We start from the raw sequence: 21,168 nt of genomic DNA, 5'->3' as shown, positions 1-21,168 counted from the left end.
TCCACTTCCCCTATATAATGGGCCCATACCAGCATTAACACATGCCCCCTGAGGAAGGCACAATTGCCAAAACGCGCGTTGGGGTACGGCCGTGGTCCCTTTTGCTGCTCCTTCATTGTGTAAGTGTTCCCCAGATTACTGTTTTTACGCTTCGGTTTGACATTATTTTGTTAGGGACTTTTCTCTTTATTACATGGTCACGTCCATGGGTGAACACTACCTATGTCTAGATAATGAGGCACTTTACAATGATGATGTATTTTTCATGATTATTTATTTGGAGCAGCCATTGTCACCCGGCCTGTCGTTTCTTGCCAATGTCACTTTTTAGCCATGTTCTGCTTTTTTCACCCTTCAATAAAACCTATTTTGCACTTTACCATGCGATATTAGAATTCTTTCACTGCTTTTCGTTTAGTTGTTATGGACAATAGTTGGAAGTCTCCAAATGTGTCGGAGACAACCCCTCTAATGCACGGCAGTCCTATAACCTTGTGTACTATGCTAGGAGTCACATTTCTGGACATTCCCCGAAGTCTACCTGTAGGAAAAGCAGCAATTTTGTGGCCTAACCAGATACAGGACACTGCACCCTACTAATCTAAGCGTAAAGGACCTCGTCCTAAAACCATGCCTAGCGGGAGCTGGGGTGGAAGAAGCGATGCCAGGAGGAGATCAGGCCGACATTAATAAACATACATTTTTTTCTTGCCGTTTTAGGGCAGATGGGTGGTTTATTGATGTAATGTTGTAAATGTCGGTTAGACGACCAGGTCAGCTACGACCGCATTCCCTTACATTACTCTAATGGATTTTCAGCCGAAAGAATATGGACATTTTTTTTTTTTTTTTTTACCTAAAGGGAATTTTTTTTCTCTTTTCTCCTTATTCATTAGGATATAATATTAGAACAGCACAAAGAAAATAAATCAGAAAGGTAAAAAAAAATAAATAAAATAGCGCAAATGTTACAATTTTTTCTATACATCCCTTTCACTTTATTCCCCCACTTCCTACCATTCTTTTCCAACCTTCTCTTTTTCATTTTTCTGTTCTCCCTTTAATTAGCGATAATTACCAATAAAAATATGGAAAAAAAAGGGCATCAGCTGGTTACTTCTCTGCCACTGAACTTTGAGGGGAAAACCCATGGAGTCTATATTTTTTTTTTTTTTTAAATGACCCCTTTTAGAGAAGCCCTCCTCCCATCAAAATGTTTATCCTCTTAATATATTGCAATCCTCATATTACATAGCACTGTGCACTTACAATTGCTCATTTTGCCTTTCTACCCAGATAATTCTTTTCTTTTCCATTCGGTCTACGACATCACGAGATTAAAAACTGATGAGCTGAATCCTTCTAAGCTCTATGTAGAAACAGGAGGTCAATTTTTTCTGCATGCGTCATCACTGCAAAAGTCCCTGGCAGGTGGGAGAAGGAATTGAAGAGGGGGATGATAAATCAGGAAAAAGAGACTTCCTGTTTCTACATAGAGCAAAGAAAAGAGAATAACTATCTGGGTAGAAAGGCAAAATGAGCAATTGTAAGTAAAGAGTGCTATATAATATGATAATATATTAATATTAAGAGGATAAAAATTTTGGATTGGATGAAGGCTTCTTTAATTTCTGCTAAAAACTGGCGGTTCGTGGAGGTCTTTATAAATGAGCAGCCTTCTATGTATTGGATCACTGCCTAAAAGACGAGATCCGCCTTCTGCAATCCAATATGCAAAGGTGACCAAGATATTTATACAAAAATCTAGTTTGCGAAAAATGCTGGTTACTAGGGCCATGGAGTTTGGCCAGTGCCTTGTGACTACTGTCAGCCGCCTGGCAGCAGCCACATCATGTCATTTCCCATCTCATTTATCAGATCTAAAAAAAAAAATAATAAAAATTTTAGCTGTTGAATATCTACATCAATGCAAATAAAATGCACAACTGTCATCACACCATTCCATATAGCGCCGGCTGCGCCTACACGATGGCGGCCTCCGCTTTATACATCGAGCCGTAAGACAGACCGTCCCCCATGGTATCTAATATGCCACGCACACACTATAGGTACGATCAGAGCCGGAACATGCATTAACAAAATATACATTCCTCATGCATGTCAACCAGGACTTCGACACCTAGCAATAAATACTGCAAATACTGACAGGCGCCGGTACAATCACCAGAGACACAATTCACTATGAGAATACAGAAGTCCCTGCTCCCATGCCAGCGTCTTCTCCTGAACGCCCATGCTTCCTCCAACCTTATGGACCTGATGCTGGGCGCCCTCGTATGGGTGATGGGAGCCCCAGATTTAGGGCATGTATTGCACAAAATACCAGGATAGTGTCCTGACAGCACCGGAGAGCGGTAAGGATTACTTACAACAGTCTGATTGGAAATGAACGTTATGGAAAAAAAAAGGGGGTGATGAAGCCTCAACCCCAGTGCATACGGTAAAGCCGATGAGCGAAATGGCTCTGCTGCACATTATGTTATGCTACTGGGAGGCTCTGCTGGACGGAAGCTAGCCGAGCTTATCGGGGATACAGGTGGCCACTTGGCGTCTCTGATAAATAGTTCCTGATTGGCTGAAAATGTTAAAGGGATGAAGCCTTCGTTATCGGCGGTCAGAGTAATCCAACACGAGGAGCCTGAAAAGAAGAGGCAGGGAAACAGAGTTAGGATTATAATGGAGAGCCAGATACAATATGCTGCGCTTCTGAGGACTACAAGATATGCAAGATCCCGCCGGACGATTAAGGAAGGATTGGTCAGCCATCTAATGCTTATGAAGGTTTCTGGACTTGGATTTTGAACAGTCTCCATCCTTATACCTCTAGCCCAGGTCTGAAAAAGTATTATCATCCTCCATGTCCATAGGACCCAAGATGGCAGCAGCAGTGCATCAATTAATGATTCTGTCACCGTGGTGGCGCAGACGCTGAACAGTAACTGCGTCTAGTGCCTGCACAGGTACAGGGAGTAGAAGCATCTGTCCCTGCACATGCTGAAGTGGTGGGAAAAAGGAACAGCCCTTGAGTAAGTCACATGAAGGCCGCTATGAGCATGGAGGATGCCAGTCTTCACAGATTACATGGCCATCTAGACACGATTTCTTTATCAGCTTCCAGATCATCCACTGACTTTAAATGTCTGGGCGGTCTGCAATAATGTTCTAAAATGTTAGGATCGTGCAGCTCTAGGAGCGGACGGCCGCTGTCAGACACAGCCAGATTCCCCAAGGAAAAGGCAGAGATGGTTTATTACATCTCTGCCTTCCTGATCGCTGAATGCACATTGCTGTACAGTTACTACATAAACATGTTAGTAAGCATTACCAGCGCTCCCTCCTCTGCCCTAGTGATCATGTGAACACCGGGTGCCAGAAGCAAGCAAGAGCTGCTAGGCCTTAGGAGAATCCTCCTAATAATAAGTGCAAAAAGAGACTAAAATAATATTAAATACATTTTATTTAGAAAATACCATATAATAGAATTGTTAAAAATAGTATATATACAGCTGAAATTAGAGCACATAATATTGTACAGAGAGAGATCCAAATATATATATATATCCCTATCTATATAAAATATCACTATACCACGCTAGCAAATGAAAACTGCTCAAATATTAATGCCAAGAAAACACATAACATATATCTAATATATATATATATATTATTTAACACAACAAGGAAACCACACAATAAATATTAATTCCAAAAGAAATCGTGCAACATATGCAATGTGTGATATAATAAATATAAACAAGTGAAATAATCCACTAAAATTGTCTTCCGGGGGGCATGTCAAGAAGGCTAGCGCCGAAACGCGCGTAGGGACCTGAGCACATCTATCTCTAGGTATGACAAGCCCTTGAGTTTGTTTATTTTATCATATACCTGCTTTCATCTGTTTTCCCAAGCACTGCGGCACTTTCATTACACATATTGCGCTGCAGCGCTCTGTATTATATTTCTTAAAGAGCCATACATTGGGACTGACTCAATATAGTACCAGCACTACTGCACTTTTTTTTCATAGCACAGCAGCACTTTTTAAGAACTTCAATGTAATGGGATTGATTTAATATAATAACTGTAGCAATTTTTGCAACATGTTTTAAGCACATCAGCACTTTTTTGTAGACCAATTTTAGTGGATTATTTCACTTGTTTATATTTATTATATCACACATTGCATATTTAGCACGATTTCTTTTGGAATATTGATTGTGTGGTTTCCCTGTTGTGTTAACATATATCTAATATATTATTTATGGGGTTTTTTTTGGTATTAATATTTGAGCGGTTTTCCTTTGCTAGCATGGTATATTGAGATATATATATATATATATATATATATATATATATATATATATATATATATATATATATATATATCTCTCTCTATCTCTATCTGGGTTTCTGTACAATATTATGTGCTCTAATTTCATCTGTATATATACTATTTTCAACAATTCTATTAATTATATATTTTCTAAATACTAAGTGCATAAAAAAACACTAAAATAATAATTTTAAATAAATTTTTATTAGGAGGATTTTATGCAGGACATTTTTTTTGCGTATACAGTTGTTTTTTCTTCTGATTTAATAGGTCTTAGGAGACTCAGATCAGTTTTGCAGTGCAGGCAGGAGGCTGAATTTTCCCTGTAACTGGGGCTAATATGCCGGCACCATTTACAGTGGAAATCAGAAATTAAAGGGGGTTATCCACTAGTAGGACAACCCTTTTCCATTACCCATGTTTACCTCCATTAAAATAAAGATCCAATTCCAGTGGTCTCGGCACTCGCAATCCCTGAGCTCACGTGGGACCTGTGCCCAATCAGCATCCGTGTCAGTGTTGTCATCTTCAGACATACAGTGGGGAAAAAAAGTATTTAGTCAGTCAGCAATAGTGCAAGTTCCACCACTTAAAAAGATGAGAGGCGTCTGTAATTTACATCATAGGTAGACCTCAACTATGGGAGACAAACTGAGAAAAAAAAATCCAGAAAATCACATTGTCTGTTTTTTTTCATTTTATTTGCATATTATGGTGGAAAATAAGTATTTGGTCAGAAACAAAATTTCATCTCAATACTTTGTGATATATCCTTTGTTGGCAATGACAGAGGTCAAACGTTTTCTGTAAGTCTTCACAAGGTTGCCACACACTGTTGTTGGTATGTTGGCCCATTCCTCCATGCAGATCTCCTCTAGAGCAGTGATGTTTTTGGCTTTTCGCTTGGCAACACGGACTTTCAACTCCCTCCAAAGGTTTTCTATAGGGTTGAGATCTGGAGACTGGCTAGGCCACTCCAGGACCTTGAAATGCTTCTTACGAAGCCACTCCTTCGTGGCCCTGGCGGTGTGCTTTGGATCATTGTCATGTTGAAAGACCCAGCCACGTTTCATATTCAATGCCCTTGCTGATGGAAGGAGGTTTGCACTCAAAATCTCACGATACATGGCCCCATTCATTCTTTCATGTACCCGGATCAGTCTTCCTGGCCCCTTTGCAGAGAAACAGCCCCAAAGCATGATGTTTCCACCACCATGCTTTACAGTAGGTATGGTGTTTGATGGATGCAACTCAGTATTCTTTTTCCTCCAAACACGACAAGTTGTGTTTCTACCAAACAGTTCCAGTTTGGTTTCATCAGACCATAGGACATTCTCCCAAAACTCCTCTGGATCATCCAAATGCTCTAGCAAACTTCAGACGGGCCCGGACATGTACAGGCTTAAGCAGTGGGACACGTCTGGCACTGCAGGATCTGAGTCCATGGAGGCGTAGTGTGTTACTTATGGTAGGCCTTGTTACATTGGTCCCAACTCTCTGCAGTTCATTCACTAGGTCCCCCCGCGTGGTTCTGGGATTTTTGCTCACCGTTCTTGTGATCATTCTGACCCCACGGGGTGGGATTTTGCGTGGAGCACCAGATCGAGGGAGATTATCAGTGGTCTTGTATGTCTTCCATTTTCTAATTATTGCTCCCACAGTTGATTTCTTCACTCCAAGCTGGTTGCCTATTGCAGATTCAGTCTTCCCAGCCTGGTGCAGGGCTACAATTTTGTTTCTGGTGTCCTTTGACAGCTCTTTGGTCTTCACCATAGTGGAGTTTGGAGTCAGACTGTTTGAGGGTGTGCACAGGTGTCTTTTTATACTGATAACAAGTTTAAACAGGTGCCATTACTACAGGTAATGAGTGGAGGAAAGAGGAGACTCTTAAAGAAGAAGTTACAGGTCTGTGAGAGCCAGAAATCTTGATTGCTTGTTTCTGACCAAATACTTATTTTCCACCATAATATGCAAATAAAATGAAAAAAAAACAGACAATGTGATTTTCTGGATTTTTTTTTCTCAGTTTGTCTCCCATAGTTGAGGTCTACCTATGATGTAAATTACAGACGCCTCTCATCTTTTAAGTGGTGGAACTTGCACTATTGCTGACTGACTAAATACTTTTTTTCCCCACTGTATAAGTAATCAAGAGGAGGTTAGCGGCCGCCGTAGCTCTCACGTACCGACACGGAATGGAATGGAATGGTGCCGGAATGGGAGGCGAGTATAGGCACTTTTATTTTAACGGGTGCAAACATGGGGGATGAGAAGGGGTTGTCAGAGTCGTGGACAACCCTTTTACAGAATATATATATTTAAATGTTATAATGTCCTCCAAAGATCTTATATGACCTTCTGGGGGAAACAATGTGTGAAATAAAGTAAAAAAAAAAAAAAAAAGAACAAAGCAATAAAAATACAAAGATACAGCTGCTGCCAGTAACAATCGCTGATCTAGCACCGACCTTGTTGAGTAAAAGAAAAGAAAAACAAGTATCTAATTTATAAGAAAAAAATAATTAAAACCTAGGATACAAACAATGAGCAAATACCCTGCATTAAGTAAATAAAAAGTAATAGTACCTGTAACTAACACTAGAGTTAGGGGCCTTTTACACCTAGCGATATCACTACATGTGACACTCACCTCCGACTGCCCCCCCCCAGCTATCGTTGATCGCGCAAGATTGTCCTGGTCCATTTCTCGTCGTCAGCTTCCTGCTGGCGCCGACGAGCGACGCATGGACGTGGGAGGAAGTCGTCACCAGAGCTGCCGTCTGACAGGTAAGTAGCTACCCCCGACCGCTGCTGCATCGCTGGTGAAGCTGCCTGTTTGGCAGCTCACTAGCGACCATTTAGCGATGTACCAGCGATCCTGACCGGGTCGTATCGTTGTCGGGATCACTGGTGCATTGCTAAATGTAACGGGACCTTTAGTGACTGTCCTGACTTGGTCACCTTGTGGTGGTGGGATGGATTTTACACTGTCTTGATCAAAATAGCATCAACCAAGTATCCTGTGTAATTTACATACTGGGTATCTGCTCATTGCTTTTAATTCCCGCTTTGTCTTGTTAATGGACAGTGTGAATGTGCACCCAGATATTGCACTTCGATCAACAGTTTTTTTTTTTCACATGTAAAAAATAATTGTTACAAAATGGGGAACATATTTTAGTGGTCCTTAGGAATTAAAGAAAAAATGTGAAAGACACTTAGCGTATTTTTATTTATTTTTTTTACATTCACTTCAGCCCCAAAATATAAAACAAATAAGAATGACATACACATTTGGCCCCACAAGTCAGGAGGAGGAAAAAAAAAAAAAAAGACTGAAGAGCACTATTTTAAAATGATAAGAAAACACTGAAAAATGGCCAGGGATGTCCAAGATCCCGCTACTGATAACGGACAGGGCTAGATCTTAACTCACCCAGCAGCATTTCCACCAGTGACAGACAGAACAGCTCCTGGATGGTGCCGAGGCGCAGCTTGTTATCACACAGCAAAACAGACTTTTTCATGGGTAAAATGTCAGAGTGATTCCGCTAGAGACATAAGGGGAGAATTTATAGATAATATTAAGACTTGGATGTAAACTAATGTGATGAAGAGCAAAGAAACAGGGCAAACAGCAATGCAAATCTCCGATTAACCTATTATCTCATGCTATATACATCACAGAACCCTGAAGACTTCACATTCAGCAATTTGTGCAGAAATCACTGGGGAGGAGGAGGTAAGCTGTGACACCACCTATTGTAAATGGTGAATCCCGTGTTATCTACTGTATACAGAGGTGTTATCAGTCATTGTACAGGAGGAGGTGGTAAGCTGTGACATCACCTATTGTGAATGATGAATCATGTGTCATGTACTGTATATAGAGGTGTTCTCAGTCATTGTACAGGAGGGGAGCTGTGACATCACCTATTGTAAATGGTGGATCCTGTGTTATCTGCTGTATATAGGTGTTATCATTCATTGTACAGGAGGAGGATGTGAGCTGTGACATCACCTATTGTGAATGGTGGATCCCGAGTTATCAGTAAATTGTACAGGAGGAGAAGGAGGTGAGCTGTGGCATCACCTATTGTAAATGGTGAATCCTGTGTTATATGCTGTATATAGAGGTGTTATCAGTCATTGTACAGGAGGAGGTGAGCTGTGACATCGCCTATTGTGAATGTTGGATCAGGTGTCATGTACTGTATATAGAGGTGTTATCAGTCATTGTACAGGAGGTGAGCTGTGACTTCACCTATTGTGAATGGTGAATCCTGTGTTATGTACTGTATATAGAGGTGTTATCAGTCATTGTACAGGAGGAGGAGGTGAGCTGTGACATCACCTATTGTGAATGGTGGATCATGTGTCATGTACTGTATATAGAGGTGTTATCAGTCATTATACAGGAGGAGGAGGTGAGCTGTGACATCACCTATTGTGAATGGTGGATCCTGTGGCTATTGGCCACAGTAAAGATTCCAAGACTGTTTTTTTTTTTAATTTAACAAAGTAATATGTAAATAAACAAAAACAAAACTTTTTTTTAATCAAAAGTTAAAAAAAAGCATTTAACTTAAAACCTGATTTAAACAATAGCTCATTTTGTGATGACAAGTTTCCTTTACAAAGCACAACTATACAGCTAAGGTTAGGTATTCGAATAGAAGACGTTTCTAGGAAAAAAGGAAAGGAAATATCAAAATGTGTTGCGTGGCCAGAACGCTGCACCCTACAGTGCACCCCCCGCTCTATTTCTCTGACTCGTCATCAAGCAGCAACTGAACCATTATCAGCCGGACATAATAGCCTGAGCTGCCAAATCCAATTACTGCAGGGCTAAATCAATACTCGGCCAGATGGCACTGCGCCTTCTTTCCTGCGATGGTGGGGACGGCTTTGTTACCGCCAGGTCTTCCAAAGTTGCTGGTCGTTGTAGAGCGATAATTGGATGACTTCTGCCTAATGTATGTGCTCAGCGGGGACAGAGCTGCTCGCGGCAAAAGGAAGGGAAAAAGGTTTAGATATTATATGAAAAGGACGACAACGGAGAACAATCCCCGGAATCGGCCAATCCAACCCGATTATTGGAAAGAATATTAGGGCCGATACCCGGGCAAAAAGAAAAAAAGGTTGTAAAGTGCATTTTCTAGGATAGAGAACTTTATCCAATATCTGCCGGTACTTCGCTGGGGTCTGGAAATCAGCATTTGGGAAGTTGCAGCTAAAAACGTGCAGGGTCTCTGAATGCAACGCTTCTTGTATCGGTGAGTAACCGGCGCTGTGTGAAGGGGGCTGGCTGACTGCACAGTTCTCACCGCCCCCTTTTCAGTCTATGAAGTGGCTGTATATCTGGTTATACTGACTCTACAACTCCCTCTTGTTAGTTGGACGTATGGTCAATTGCTGAATATTAGGCATTTTAAGTCATGGAGCGGTTGACTGCAGTCTTCACATTGAAGGCCACAGAAGTCCATGTCTCCATGATTATTACTTTATTTCTCATATCTCCAGCTGCAAAAACCTCCAAAAATACCTTGGGGGGATGAGGACGAGCTGTATTTGTCACAGAGTCAATTTCTTTATTACCAGTCTACTGCACCTACAAAGAACCATCTTGAGACTCCTACACAGTCTCAAGATGGATAAATTGCTGCATATGCAGTCTTTCCTTCCCAACATTCCTCTCACTTCAGTATGCGCTCCTCTCCTGCAGTCAATAATGTTACAGGTGCTGACACTGGCACCACAAAGGATCGGGGTATACTGCAGGGGAGCAGCGAGTCCTGTTATGTATTAAAGCCATTATGTAAATGTAATCAGGCACTCTCTGGAATGCCCAGAGCAATCCCCTTTTAGTCTAAGCCACAAGTTACTGGTTTTGTGTGGAGGCTGCCATGTCTGAGTTCTCACTCCCTGTGCACATCCCCAGTTACTGTAAGCTTGCAGAGAATCCCAGGCCACACCCACCATGACATCACCAATCAGCGCTAACTGCAGATCTGCCGGCTGAGCCTGAGGAAGCACAGGCTGCAAATCTCTACCCCGATCTCTGAAGGACCTGTAGCAGGAAGTTGGAGTTCTGTCCTCCTCGGGGAGGGGATTTGTCTAGTTTTTGGCTAACCAGTCAAGCCTGTTGGATCTTACGTATGCAGATGCGGGGTCTAAATTACAAAACAGATCTATTATATTCTTATTAAAGTTAAATGTAAGGATTGGATTAGGGAAATCTGATCGTACACACTTTCTTATCTTTTACTTTATGATTTTGAGATATTCATAGACAGGGATTGGTTAAAAAAAATGGGTTGCATTGTGGGTAGTAACTATGTACGTCATTCATCCACATACCTATTACTGACACAGCTACAGTGCTACGATTAAGGGCTCTAAACGCGCAGTTTCTATGTTAATCCTCCCTTTTTTTCTAATTGTAAAGATCTAATCGATAAATTAAGGTTTAAATAACGTGTTTTTCATCACGATTGTTTCACAGTACACATTTGTTCCTGGCTGGGATCCGGCCCATGGTCTTTGTCCGCGCACTGTGCCCACCAACATTAGCCAATTACCTGGATCTGATGAGCAGATTTCAACTTGTTTATAGAAATACAAATGCCCAAGAAGGCAACTTTACCCTTTACGTGACATTTGCTGGTCTCGCACCTCTATAAACTGATAACTTTAAAGGAATGCTTAATTTACATTTTTTGCAGCAATAAATATTCTTTTTATCGCTTTTATTCTGAATTTAGATTTTTTGCCTATTTTCTGTGCATAATTATGGGGGAAGCCATCTTGCCCGAGATACTGTTTCAAAGCATTCAGAGATTTACAGCAATCATAGGAGCCATATAAAGCAATAGTCTGGAAGTGACTGAATTCTATGGGAGAGTGTGGGGGTATGCTCTGTGACCTGTGCAGAGGTCATAGTACAGGAGGAGGTGAGCTGTGGCATCATCTATTGTGAATGGTGGATCTTGTGTTATCTACTGTATAAAGAGGTGTTATCAGTCATTGTACAGTAGAGGGAGGAGGTGAGCTGTGACAACACCTACTGTGAATGGTGGATCCGGTGTTATCTACTGTATGTAGAGGTGTTATCAGTCATTGTACAGGAGGAGGAGGTGAGCTGTGACACCGCCTATTGAGAATGGTGAATCCTGAATTATCAGTCATTGTACGGGAGGAGGAGGAGGAGGAGAGCTGTGACATCACTTATTGTGAATGGTGGATCCTGTGTTATCTACTGTATATAGAGGTGTTATCAGTCATTGTTCAGGAGGAGGAGGTGAGCTGTGACATCTCTTACTGTGAATGGTGGGTCCTGCGTTATCTACTGTATATAGAGGTGTTATCAGTCATTGTAAAGGAGGAGGAGGTGAGCTGTGACATTACCTATTGAGAATGGTGAATCCTGAATTATCAGTCATTGTACAGGAGGAGGAGGTGAGCTGTGACATCACCTATTGTGAATGGTGGATCCCGTGTTATCTACTGTATATAGAGGTGCTATCAGTCATTGTAGTCTTCTTTGTGATGATAAAGTGCTGAAAATTCTTCTATACAGAACAGAAAGGGTAATTATTATAAGGCTCAGTATTCAGAGAAAAAAAACTACAACATTTCTGGATAATTTTAATATATGTAAAGAAACCGAAAAAAAATAGAAAAATCGCCAAAAATCCATAAAAAAAAAAAAAAGTTTACAAAACAATGATAATTTTTACCAAAACGTTCCCTTTAATGAGTGCCCTTTAAATGCTAGCATCTTGGTAATTGCAGAGATAATGGAGCAGTCTCCGGTAATCTTGTTAGTCAGTAATCCTTGCAGGAAGCCGAAGCCGCAGCCTCCTGGGAATCAGCCATTACCTTCCCTGCCTTCCTAAAAAACATTTATCCTAAAACTTTTACTTTTAGGATACTGGGGACAGAAGAGCTGGAATTGGAGATTACTGGGATTCCCAATTTGTGGCTAGAAGGGCGCTCTCACTTTTAGGCCATGTTCACACGTTCAGTATTTCACATCAGCATTTGTAAGTCAAAATCAGCCAAATTACTGATGTAAACCGCTCACCAAATACTGAAGGTGTGAACGTGGCCTTATACGGATATAAAAAGGAAATGGGTACAGCTCGTCTAGACAAATGTGAGGAGCCAGGGGGCCAACATGGCTACAAATCTGTGAAAAGGCGCCAAGCGGTTGTGTCAACAACATCCAACTGACCCCCTGTCGCAAAGGCCAGAAACAAAAGTTAACTCCGATTTTTGCTCTTTAGTCCCTCAGATATTGCCATGACGGGGCCACATGGGGGGGGGATTTAGAGGGAGAGGGCATAAAATGGTGCCAGTCAGTGAAAAGGCTCACTCAGCCTAAAATATTCAAGTATTTAGATGTCAAGATGGGCGTTTCTCAAAAACACGCACTCTCGCAGGTAGAGAGGGAAACGTCTCGCTTGTTACATCTACTGCACATGCGCCATTTCTCCGCTTCACTTCCGGATCACTGACATCATGGGCAGGGAAGCTACAGAGCATGTGCATCCACAAGGAAAGAGGACCAAGAACCCAACCACAGGAGAAGGAGCTGGGGGGCAGCTAGGCAACTAAGGGTATGGTCCCACGGTCAGTAAACGCTGCAGGATGGACGCTGCGTCCATTCGCAGCGTCAAACCCTCAGCGTCCAGATATTACAGCATAGTGGATGGGATTTCAAGAAATGTCATCTCCACTCTGCCTTTAGAGATGCCAGTCGCAGCCCTGCATCTTTCCAGACCGCAGCATTTCTATTTATGTTGCAGAGACGCTCAGTCACAGGAGCGTAAATTTTCCATGGACTATCATTAGATGAGGTAAAACCGCATTATCTTTCTAGTCACATGCGTATTAAGTGCAGGAACACAGCTTCTATGCATGTGAACGCAGCTGGAAGTTTGCGTCCACAGCAGTTCTCGCAATGACTGAGCTGACCGCGAGAACTGCCGTGCACGTGACCGCTGGGGATGGGGTTATCTCCGGTCACTGGACTGCAGTGAAGGTAATCACCGGAGACCAAGTTATTTCCGGTGGTCATATACAAGCTCCGCTATGTCTGGATGTCAGGCTGGATGGTGGCATAATGCCACCGTTCAGCCAAAGGCATTGAGATGTAGCAGAGCTGGACTCGTGGTGGGACAGGAAGTATATCTTCTTGGCGGACAGGTAAGGTATACTGTTGATTTTTTATTTTACTTCTCTTACAGGAAAATGCAGGCTTCGGTGGAATTAGGCAATGCAGTAAGTATAGTTTAATTAAGTTTAATAAAAGACTTTATTCTGGCTATGTCTTTATTTACAATACAACTATAGGATTAGTAATGGATAGATCTCTTATAGACACTTCTCCATTACTAAGCCGTGGGCTTGATGTCACAGGACAATACAAAGGTGACATAAACCCCACAAATATTACCCAACTTGCCACTGCTACAGGGCAGTGGGAAGAGCCAGGTAACGTGCATCTTTGGGTGAGACAATTGTGGGGTGGCTGCAGGACGCTATTTTTAGGCTGGTGGGGGCCAAAATCCATGGGCCTCACCAGCCTGAGAATACCAGGCTACAGCTGTCTGCTTTTTCTTTGGCTGGTTAACAAAAATAGGGGGACCCAACACTATTTGTTTTGGAGGGGATCCCACTATGTTTGCTAACATCCAAGGTAAGCAGACTGCTGGGTTCTGGTATTATCAGGATGATAAGATTCATGGATATTGGATCCTTACCTGCCTGAAATACCAGTGCCAGTAGTCTGCTTTACGCTGGCTGGTTAAAAAACATAGGGGGACCCATGCCATTTTTTTTTAATTATTATTTATTTATTAAAAAGGAGAGGACCTCTCTCTGTGCTTTCCTCCAATTCCTGTGTCATGTACTTCAGGCTGTGCACAAGATTTACCATTATGTAAATTAGCGCACATGTGTAGTGAGCTGCGTTCCCGCACTTAATACACATGTGACTAGGAAGATAATGCAGTGTATGGGGAATTTACGCAGCAGAGACTGAGGGTCTCCACTACATAAATTGACATGCTGGGGTCTGGAAAGATGTGCCACATGTCCGTCTCTGCGGGTGAGCCGCGGGCCTCAGTGCACGCATAGCCATCAGCTGCCATGCCAACCCTTCGGCACATCATGATTGAGATTGCGGAAGGGTGGGGGACAATGTCAATCATTTTTAAGTTTTGGATGGAACTACATTTTTAGCAATAGAACCCATGAGTAAAACAAGGGAAATACCTGGCATATGATGGTAACAAACGGAGCCTCTCTAAAGGATGGGTAGGACAGATAGGACTTCCTTCCGTTCTGCGCCAGGTCCGTCAGATCTGATAGGCGCTGCTGGAGATTAGACATGTTGCAGCAAAGTCGCTCCAGATTTCGGGACACATGTAGAATATCATGGTCAGGGACTGTGGTGGCGTTCTTAGTTAGGTTCTTGCACACTTGGGATTGCAGTTTTGGAGATGCCGGTCTGCTGGAAGGCTTCCGATGTGTCTCTAGACCTAGCAGTACAGACCGATTTTTTGGCTCGGTGTCTAAGTTGTGCAAAGTGATCGAGGTCTTTTTATCATCGAAGTCGCTGGCGCTGGACGACGGGCTTTGATCACAGTTGTAACCACGAATCTCTTCTATGAGCTGCTTTTTACTTAAAGACTGACGTCCGGAGGAACTTCCCGGGATTAAAAGCTCGCGGCAAGCGGGAGACGGCTCATCTTTGTATAAAGAGTCCACATACTTCTTCCTACGGTGTAATAAAGCGGAGGAGTCAAAGCTCGAGTGTGCGCTCGGGATCTCAGAGTCGTCGTCAAACATAACCTCCTTCACCATCAGACGGATGATATACTTATCGGAGCTGGAAGATGGAAGGAAAGCCGGGTCGCACGTCTTCTGCCTCCCCACCAGCACTAAGAGCATCTTATCAGTCAGGAAGTACAAACCTTTAGGCCGCTCATTCTTCTCTAGTTGGATTTGCTGGATGTTTGGCATGTTAGTAGATGTCAGTGAGTAAACTAGAACATGGCTACACGTGTTTGAAGCAACTGCTACGATATGCGCACCAGGATCAAATGCCAAGATGTCCGGGACCAGAATCCCAGGGATGCTGACCTTCCTTGTGGATGTCACTTTTTTCTCGAAATTTACAAGGATCAGATGTGAAGAATCTTGTCCGCTTCCCGTTATATAGTCCTTAGGTTTCAAGTTAAGAAGTGGACTCAGGTCAGATTTCGAGTGGTTGATCAAGATATGGGTTAGGTCCACAGTACCGGGTGAAGTAACCGGCGAATCTGTGGATAGGGAAGTTCCAGAATCGGTTGATTTTCGCCCCACGTCTAAGGAGAACTCTTCGTCCATGAGCAGCAGGGCAGGTTGGGCGGAGGGAGTCGTTTCGGAGGTTGCGGGCATGTCGAATGCAATGCCAGAATTTAATGCACATAACCTATCTAAAGGAAGCTCTGTAGCAACAGCCACCTGAGAGTCAACCGTAGATTCGATAGCGCAAATGTACCCTCCGACATCAAATATGGGGCAAAAAGTGCAGGGATTTAACATTTTGTGCTTGCCGTCCCAAATGTAAGAGTAGAGAGCGCTACTGATGGCGACCACCAAACGGCTTCCATCTTTAGTCCAGCAAGCGCAATGAACAACCCCCGTGCTTTTGATGTCCGCCTTAACGCTAGCGTTTTCCGAGCGCACAGAATACAAGAGAGAAACGTCCCGTTTGGTTAAAATAACCAAGATGTCTCTGCTTGGGTGCCACACGCAGCCCTGCGGGAGAACAGGCAGGGGGTCCCCGACTTCACAGGTCTGAGAAACAACCAACTTGTTCTTCTCTGAATTATTGTAATACAGCTGCCAGACGGTCACATGTTTCTTGTGTTGGACGGCCAGGAGAGCGGGGATGTCACTGGCATGAGCCGCACCCCAGTAGAGGCCGTGGACATGTTCAAATTGTCCGATCACCACGGAGCTGCCAAACTTGGGGTCTTCATTGTGAAGGTGCAAGGCGGTCAGAATGACTTGTTTGCCATCTGTCCAGGCTAAGCCGTGCACCGGATGTATGGCCTGGTACAAGGCATTGAGGCCGCTTCTCAGGAGTTTACCCTTTCCTAACTCCATTGCTTTTCACGCAAAACATCTGCAGACACAAATAAGAGACACAGAATATCCTGGTTAGAACATGATGTATTTGACGCATGTAATAAATCGTAGATAATTTGTGATATGCAGCTCAGCTGAATGACAGTCATATGAGCCAAGACATCACGGTCACGGTCTTGTGACGTGGCGTCACTATGCAGTAGATAACAGCGGATGACGCATTAGCGGTGAGAGACTACAATATGCAGGCCCTTCCTGACATCTAACGTACTTGTACAGCGCATATATGGAGCGGTCTTAGTGCAAAAAATGTCAAAACTAAATAAAAAGAAACGCTTTTGAAAATATTAAGTTTTGCTAAAAATGATAACACTAATTTTAAATAATATAATAAACAATAATATTAAAACCCCATTTTTGCCAACGCACAAAAAATAAAACACTGTATTTTTCAGACTATAAGACATTTCTTAGCAAGAAAAACTCATTAAAAAGTGTGTGCATCTTATAGTCTGGAGACAGGTTCCTGGGATGTAGGAGAACGCAGACACCGCGTCCCTCCTCATCAGAGAGCTGCCGTCACTCCTCCTGTCCGACACAGATCTATGTGACCGGTGCAGAGCGGGAGAGGGAGCCTCCGGGACTGAATGGAGGCTGCAGGACCTTCTGCATGGTTGTAACTCCACGACTGATCACATGACTTGAAAGGGGCTTGAGCTGTAGCTTCCCTATAGGTCCCATTCAGAACTACAGCATGTGGTAATGTATAGGGTGTGGGGGTGTTTGTCTATGTTTGCATGTAGCAGAGCTGTATGTATCTGTGCATGTAGCAAAGCTGTGTGTACACTGGCATGTAAAAGTCTGGGCACCCCTGGCCCTGGTCAGAATTACTGTTATTGTGAACAATTAAGCAAGTTGAAGATTAAATGATCTCTAAAAGCCCTAAAGTTACCGGATTTTCAGACACATTTTTTTCCTCCAAAAAATGTGGAGGAAAATGTCGGGTGCGTCTTATAGTCTGGGTGTACCGGCTCTGGCTGTGGGGGGAGCGGTTTCGGCAGAGCAATGAGTCACAGATGCAGGAGCCGGCTGCTGCAGCTAACTCCTGTGCCTGCCGCTAAAGAGAAATGAATATTCACTGCACCCAATGAATAATGAATATTCATTTACTCTAATGGCATTCTGGTATGATTGGTCCCGCTGCAGGTATACTCAATGCTCTGCACGCTAGGATTGTGTGCGTGCAAAGGCGTGTGTATTCATTGCTCTCTAGCCAGCACAGTGTCAGTCGGAGCCTTCCTGCTGCTGCCTGTGGTCACGTGTGCTGATACTTAAAGGGAAGGTGCCATCCCCCAAAAAATTTTTCAGCAATTGAAAAAAAATGTAAAGAATTAATGTTTACGTTTTCTTAAAAAATATTATCATTTGTTTTTAATTTTGTAAAATATGAAAAATAATTTTAAAAAGTTTGGCATTTCCACTACAACTAGCTCACATTACTGTCCTGCAGTAATTATGGGCGTACAGTGTCCATGATGTTTGATTTTGATATATGATCATGCCCTAAATTGGACACTGTATGGGCGGAATCTGCTGACATGGGTGTGATGTCACTACTCTCCTCCCCTACTGGGTGTTTGCTAAGGGAAAAGAGAGGATGACATCTAGGAACACAGTGAGCAGCCATTTTGATGGGGCTTGCAAAGTTACTGACTGTCTTTTCATGTAAAGTCTGGATCAGAACAGGTCATCAATCAGCAGAAATGTTTCCTGGATTTCTGTGGAGCAGACAAGCAGACGGTCCATCCATGTGTATAAAACACAGCGCTCTATGTACAATCCCTGGCACCGAACAGGGCGCCCCCCCATAGACCAGCACACTGCTCTCCTGAAATACTCTGTAATGCTGTCACCCTGCTCCTTCCCCCATATATCAGGCCCCTGTCGCCTCGCTTTCACACATCGCCAGGACAGGATCTGAGGAGAGGAATGGGGTCTTTGGTCACTGAGCATGGCAGGCAAGGATTCTGGGAGCAGGGTGACAGCAGCACAGAGTATTTCAGGAGAGCAGTGTGCTGGTCTATGGGGGGGGCACACAGATATATGGTAGAGGGAGCAGAGTGACAGCAGCACACAGTATTTCAGGAGAGCAGTGCGCTGGTCTATGGGGGGCACAGAGGGAGATGTATGGGGGAGGAGCAGGGTGACAGCAGGACAGAGTATTTCAGGATTGCAGTGTGCTTGTCTATGGGGGGGCACAGAGTATTTCAGGAGAGCAGTGCGCTGGTCTATGGGGGGCACAGAGGGAGATATATGGTAGAGGGAGCAGAGTGACAGCAGCACACATTATTTCAGGAGAGCAGTGCGCTGGTCTATGTGGGGCACAGAGGGAGATACATGGGTGAGGAGCAGGGAGACAGCAGCACAGAAATCCAGGAAACATTTCTGCTGATTGATGGCCTATTCTGATCCAGACTTTGCAGGCAAAGACCCCATTTCCCCTCCTCAGATCCTGTCCTGGCGATGTGTGAAAGCGAGGCGACAGGCGCAGTCCGGGGTGACGCTGGGAAGCAGGCTGGGGGGGAATGGAGCCATACAGTAACGATAAAAATGAGACCCCTCTCTTCAGCTGCCTCACCAGCCCTCCCCTGACTGCACCTATTACCCCTGACCCGTGTGCAGGTGCTCAGCCAGAACCACCCTAGAATGGGTCCCCTTTTAGCAGATCACAAATAATACCGCCATATACTTCACACACAATGCCGCCATATAGATCATACACAATACCACCATGTAGATCACACATAAAACCAGCAGGGTGACAGCAGCACAGAGTATTTCAGGAGAGCAGTATCACACCGGATAGGATTAGATACACGGCTCAGCAGACAGTATCACACAGGATAGGATTAGATACACGGCTCAGCAGACAGTATCACACAGGATAGGATTAGATACACGGCTCAGCAGACAGTATCACACAGGAGAGGATTAGATACACGGCTCAGCAGACAGTATCACACAGGAGAGGATTAGATACACGGCTCAGCAGACAGTATCACACAGGAGAGGATTAGATACACGGCTCAGCAGACAGTATCACACAGGAGAGGATTAGATACACGGCTCAGCAGACAGTATCACACAGGAGAGGATTAGATACACGGTTCAGCAGTCAGTATCACACAGGAGAGGATTAGATACACGGCTCAGCAGACAGTATCACACAGGAGAGGATTAGATACACGGTTCAGCAGTCAGTATCACACAAGTGAGGATTAGATACACAGCTCAGCAGTCAGTATCACACAGGAGAGGATTAGATACACGGCTCAGCAGACAGTATCACACAGGAGAGGATTAGATACACGGTTCAGCAGTCAGTATCACACAGGAGAGGATTAGATACACGGCTCAGCAGACAGTATCACACAGGAGAGGATTAGATACACGGTTCAGCAGTCAGTATCACACAAGAGAGGATTAGATACACGGCTCAGCAGTCAGTATCACACAAGTGAGGATTAGATACACGGTTCAGCAGACAGTATCACACAGGAGAGGATTAGATACACGGTTCAGCAGTCAGTATCACACAAGTGAGGATTAGATACACGGTTCAGCAGACAGTATCACAGGAGAGGATTAGATACACGCTCAGCAGTCAGTATCACACAGGAGAGGATTAGATACACGCTCAGCAGTCAGTATCACACAGGAGAGGATTAGATACACGGCTCAGCAGTCAGTATCACACAGGAGAGGATTAGATACACGGTTCAGCAGTCAGTATCACACAGGAGAGGATTAGATACACGGCTCAGCAGTCAGTATCACACAGGAGAGGATTAGATACACGGCTCAGCAGTCAGTATCACACAGGAGAGGATTAGATACACGGCTCAGCAGTCAGTATCACACAAGAGAGGATTAGATACACGGTTCAGCAGTCAGTATCACACAGGATAGGATTAGATACAAGGCTCAGCAGTCAGTATCACACAGGATAGGATTAGATACACGGCTCAGCAGGCAGTATCACAGGAGACAGTATTAGAGAGATATGCCCACACTGGTGAAACTTCCAGCCCCCCCAATTATACACTAGACTATGGGTTGTGTCACCGTCCTCCTCAGACTGTAGCACTGGGCTACAGTAAAATGGCGCCCAGCCACACCTACAGCAGTGAATGGTGCAGCCCACAGGGGCGTGCCCAGTTCTCTGCTACTGAGGCTGCAATGTGCGGTCGGGAGCCGACCGCAGTCTCCTATGTCCAGGAACGGCCATATTTGCAGACTGTATGAGTCCTCCACAGATCTGCAAATCAAGATGGCAGCACCCAGTGGCTACATTAAAACATTATTACAAACAAACAATAAATCCTGGTTAGTGCAACATTTGCTGAAACAACATGTTTTGTTACTTACTCTTTTTTTGCAAATTATATAAAATTGCGGCACCTTCCCTTTAACCCCTTACCTACAAAGGACGTAATATTCCGTCCATGTGACCCTGAACCTAACTACCATGGACGGAATATTACGTCCCAGCGATCACGTGGTGAGCGCCGCTGATCGCGGCCGGGTGTCAGCTAATTATCATAGCTGACACCCGGCACAATGTGTCAGGGGCGGTCACGGACCGCCCCCGACACGTTAACCCCTTG

The 21,168-nt window shown here is 43.8% G+C and overlaps 1 protein-coding gene across 5 annotated transcripts in view; it reads right to left on the bottom strand.

Moving 5' to 3' along the window:
- Positions 1-257: 257 nt before the first annotated feature.
- LOC141083864 (WD repeat and coiled-coil-containing protein-like) overlaps positions 258-21,168 on the bottom strand; it is a 34,965-nt gene continuing 14,054 nt past the window's right edge. For 4 of the 5 annotated variants that reach the window (XM_073568346.1, XM_073568347.1, XM_073568348.1 and 1 more), the window contains exons 3-5: positions 14,639-16,538; positions 7,794-7,908; positions 258-2,659 (exon numbers count right to left, since the gene is read on the bottom strand). In XM_073568346.1, the coding sequence (XP_073424447.1) occupies positions 2,496-2,659; positions 7,794-7,908; positions 14,639-16,519 (2,160 nt within the window). In that variant the 5' untranslated portion in view covers positions 16,520-16,538 and the 3' untranslated portion in view covers positions 258-2,495. Of the gene's footprint in view, positions 2,660-7,793; positions 7,909-11,764; positions 11,929-14,638; positions 16,539-21,168 lie in introns of those variants that run through there. The other variant, XR_012230847.1, reaches the window with a different exon arrangement.

The sequence above is a fragment of the Dendrobates tinctorius genome, unplaced genomic scaffold (assembly GCF_039654945.1).
Source record: "Dendrobates tinctorius isolate UK_male_01 unplaced genomic scaffold, ASM3965494v1 ptg000021l, whole genome shotgun sequence".
Classification (NCBI taxonomy): domain Eukaryota; kingdom Metazoa; phylum Chordata; class Amphibia; order Anura; family Dendrobatidae; genus Dendrobates; species Dendrobates tinctorius.
Note: the sequence above shows the minus strand (reverse complement) of the source record. Positions and strands in the feature narration are given on the sequence as shown.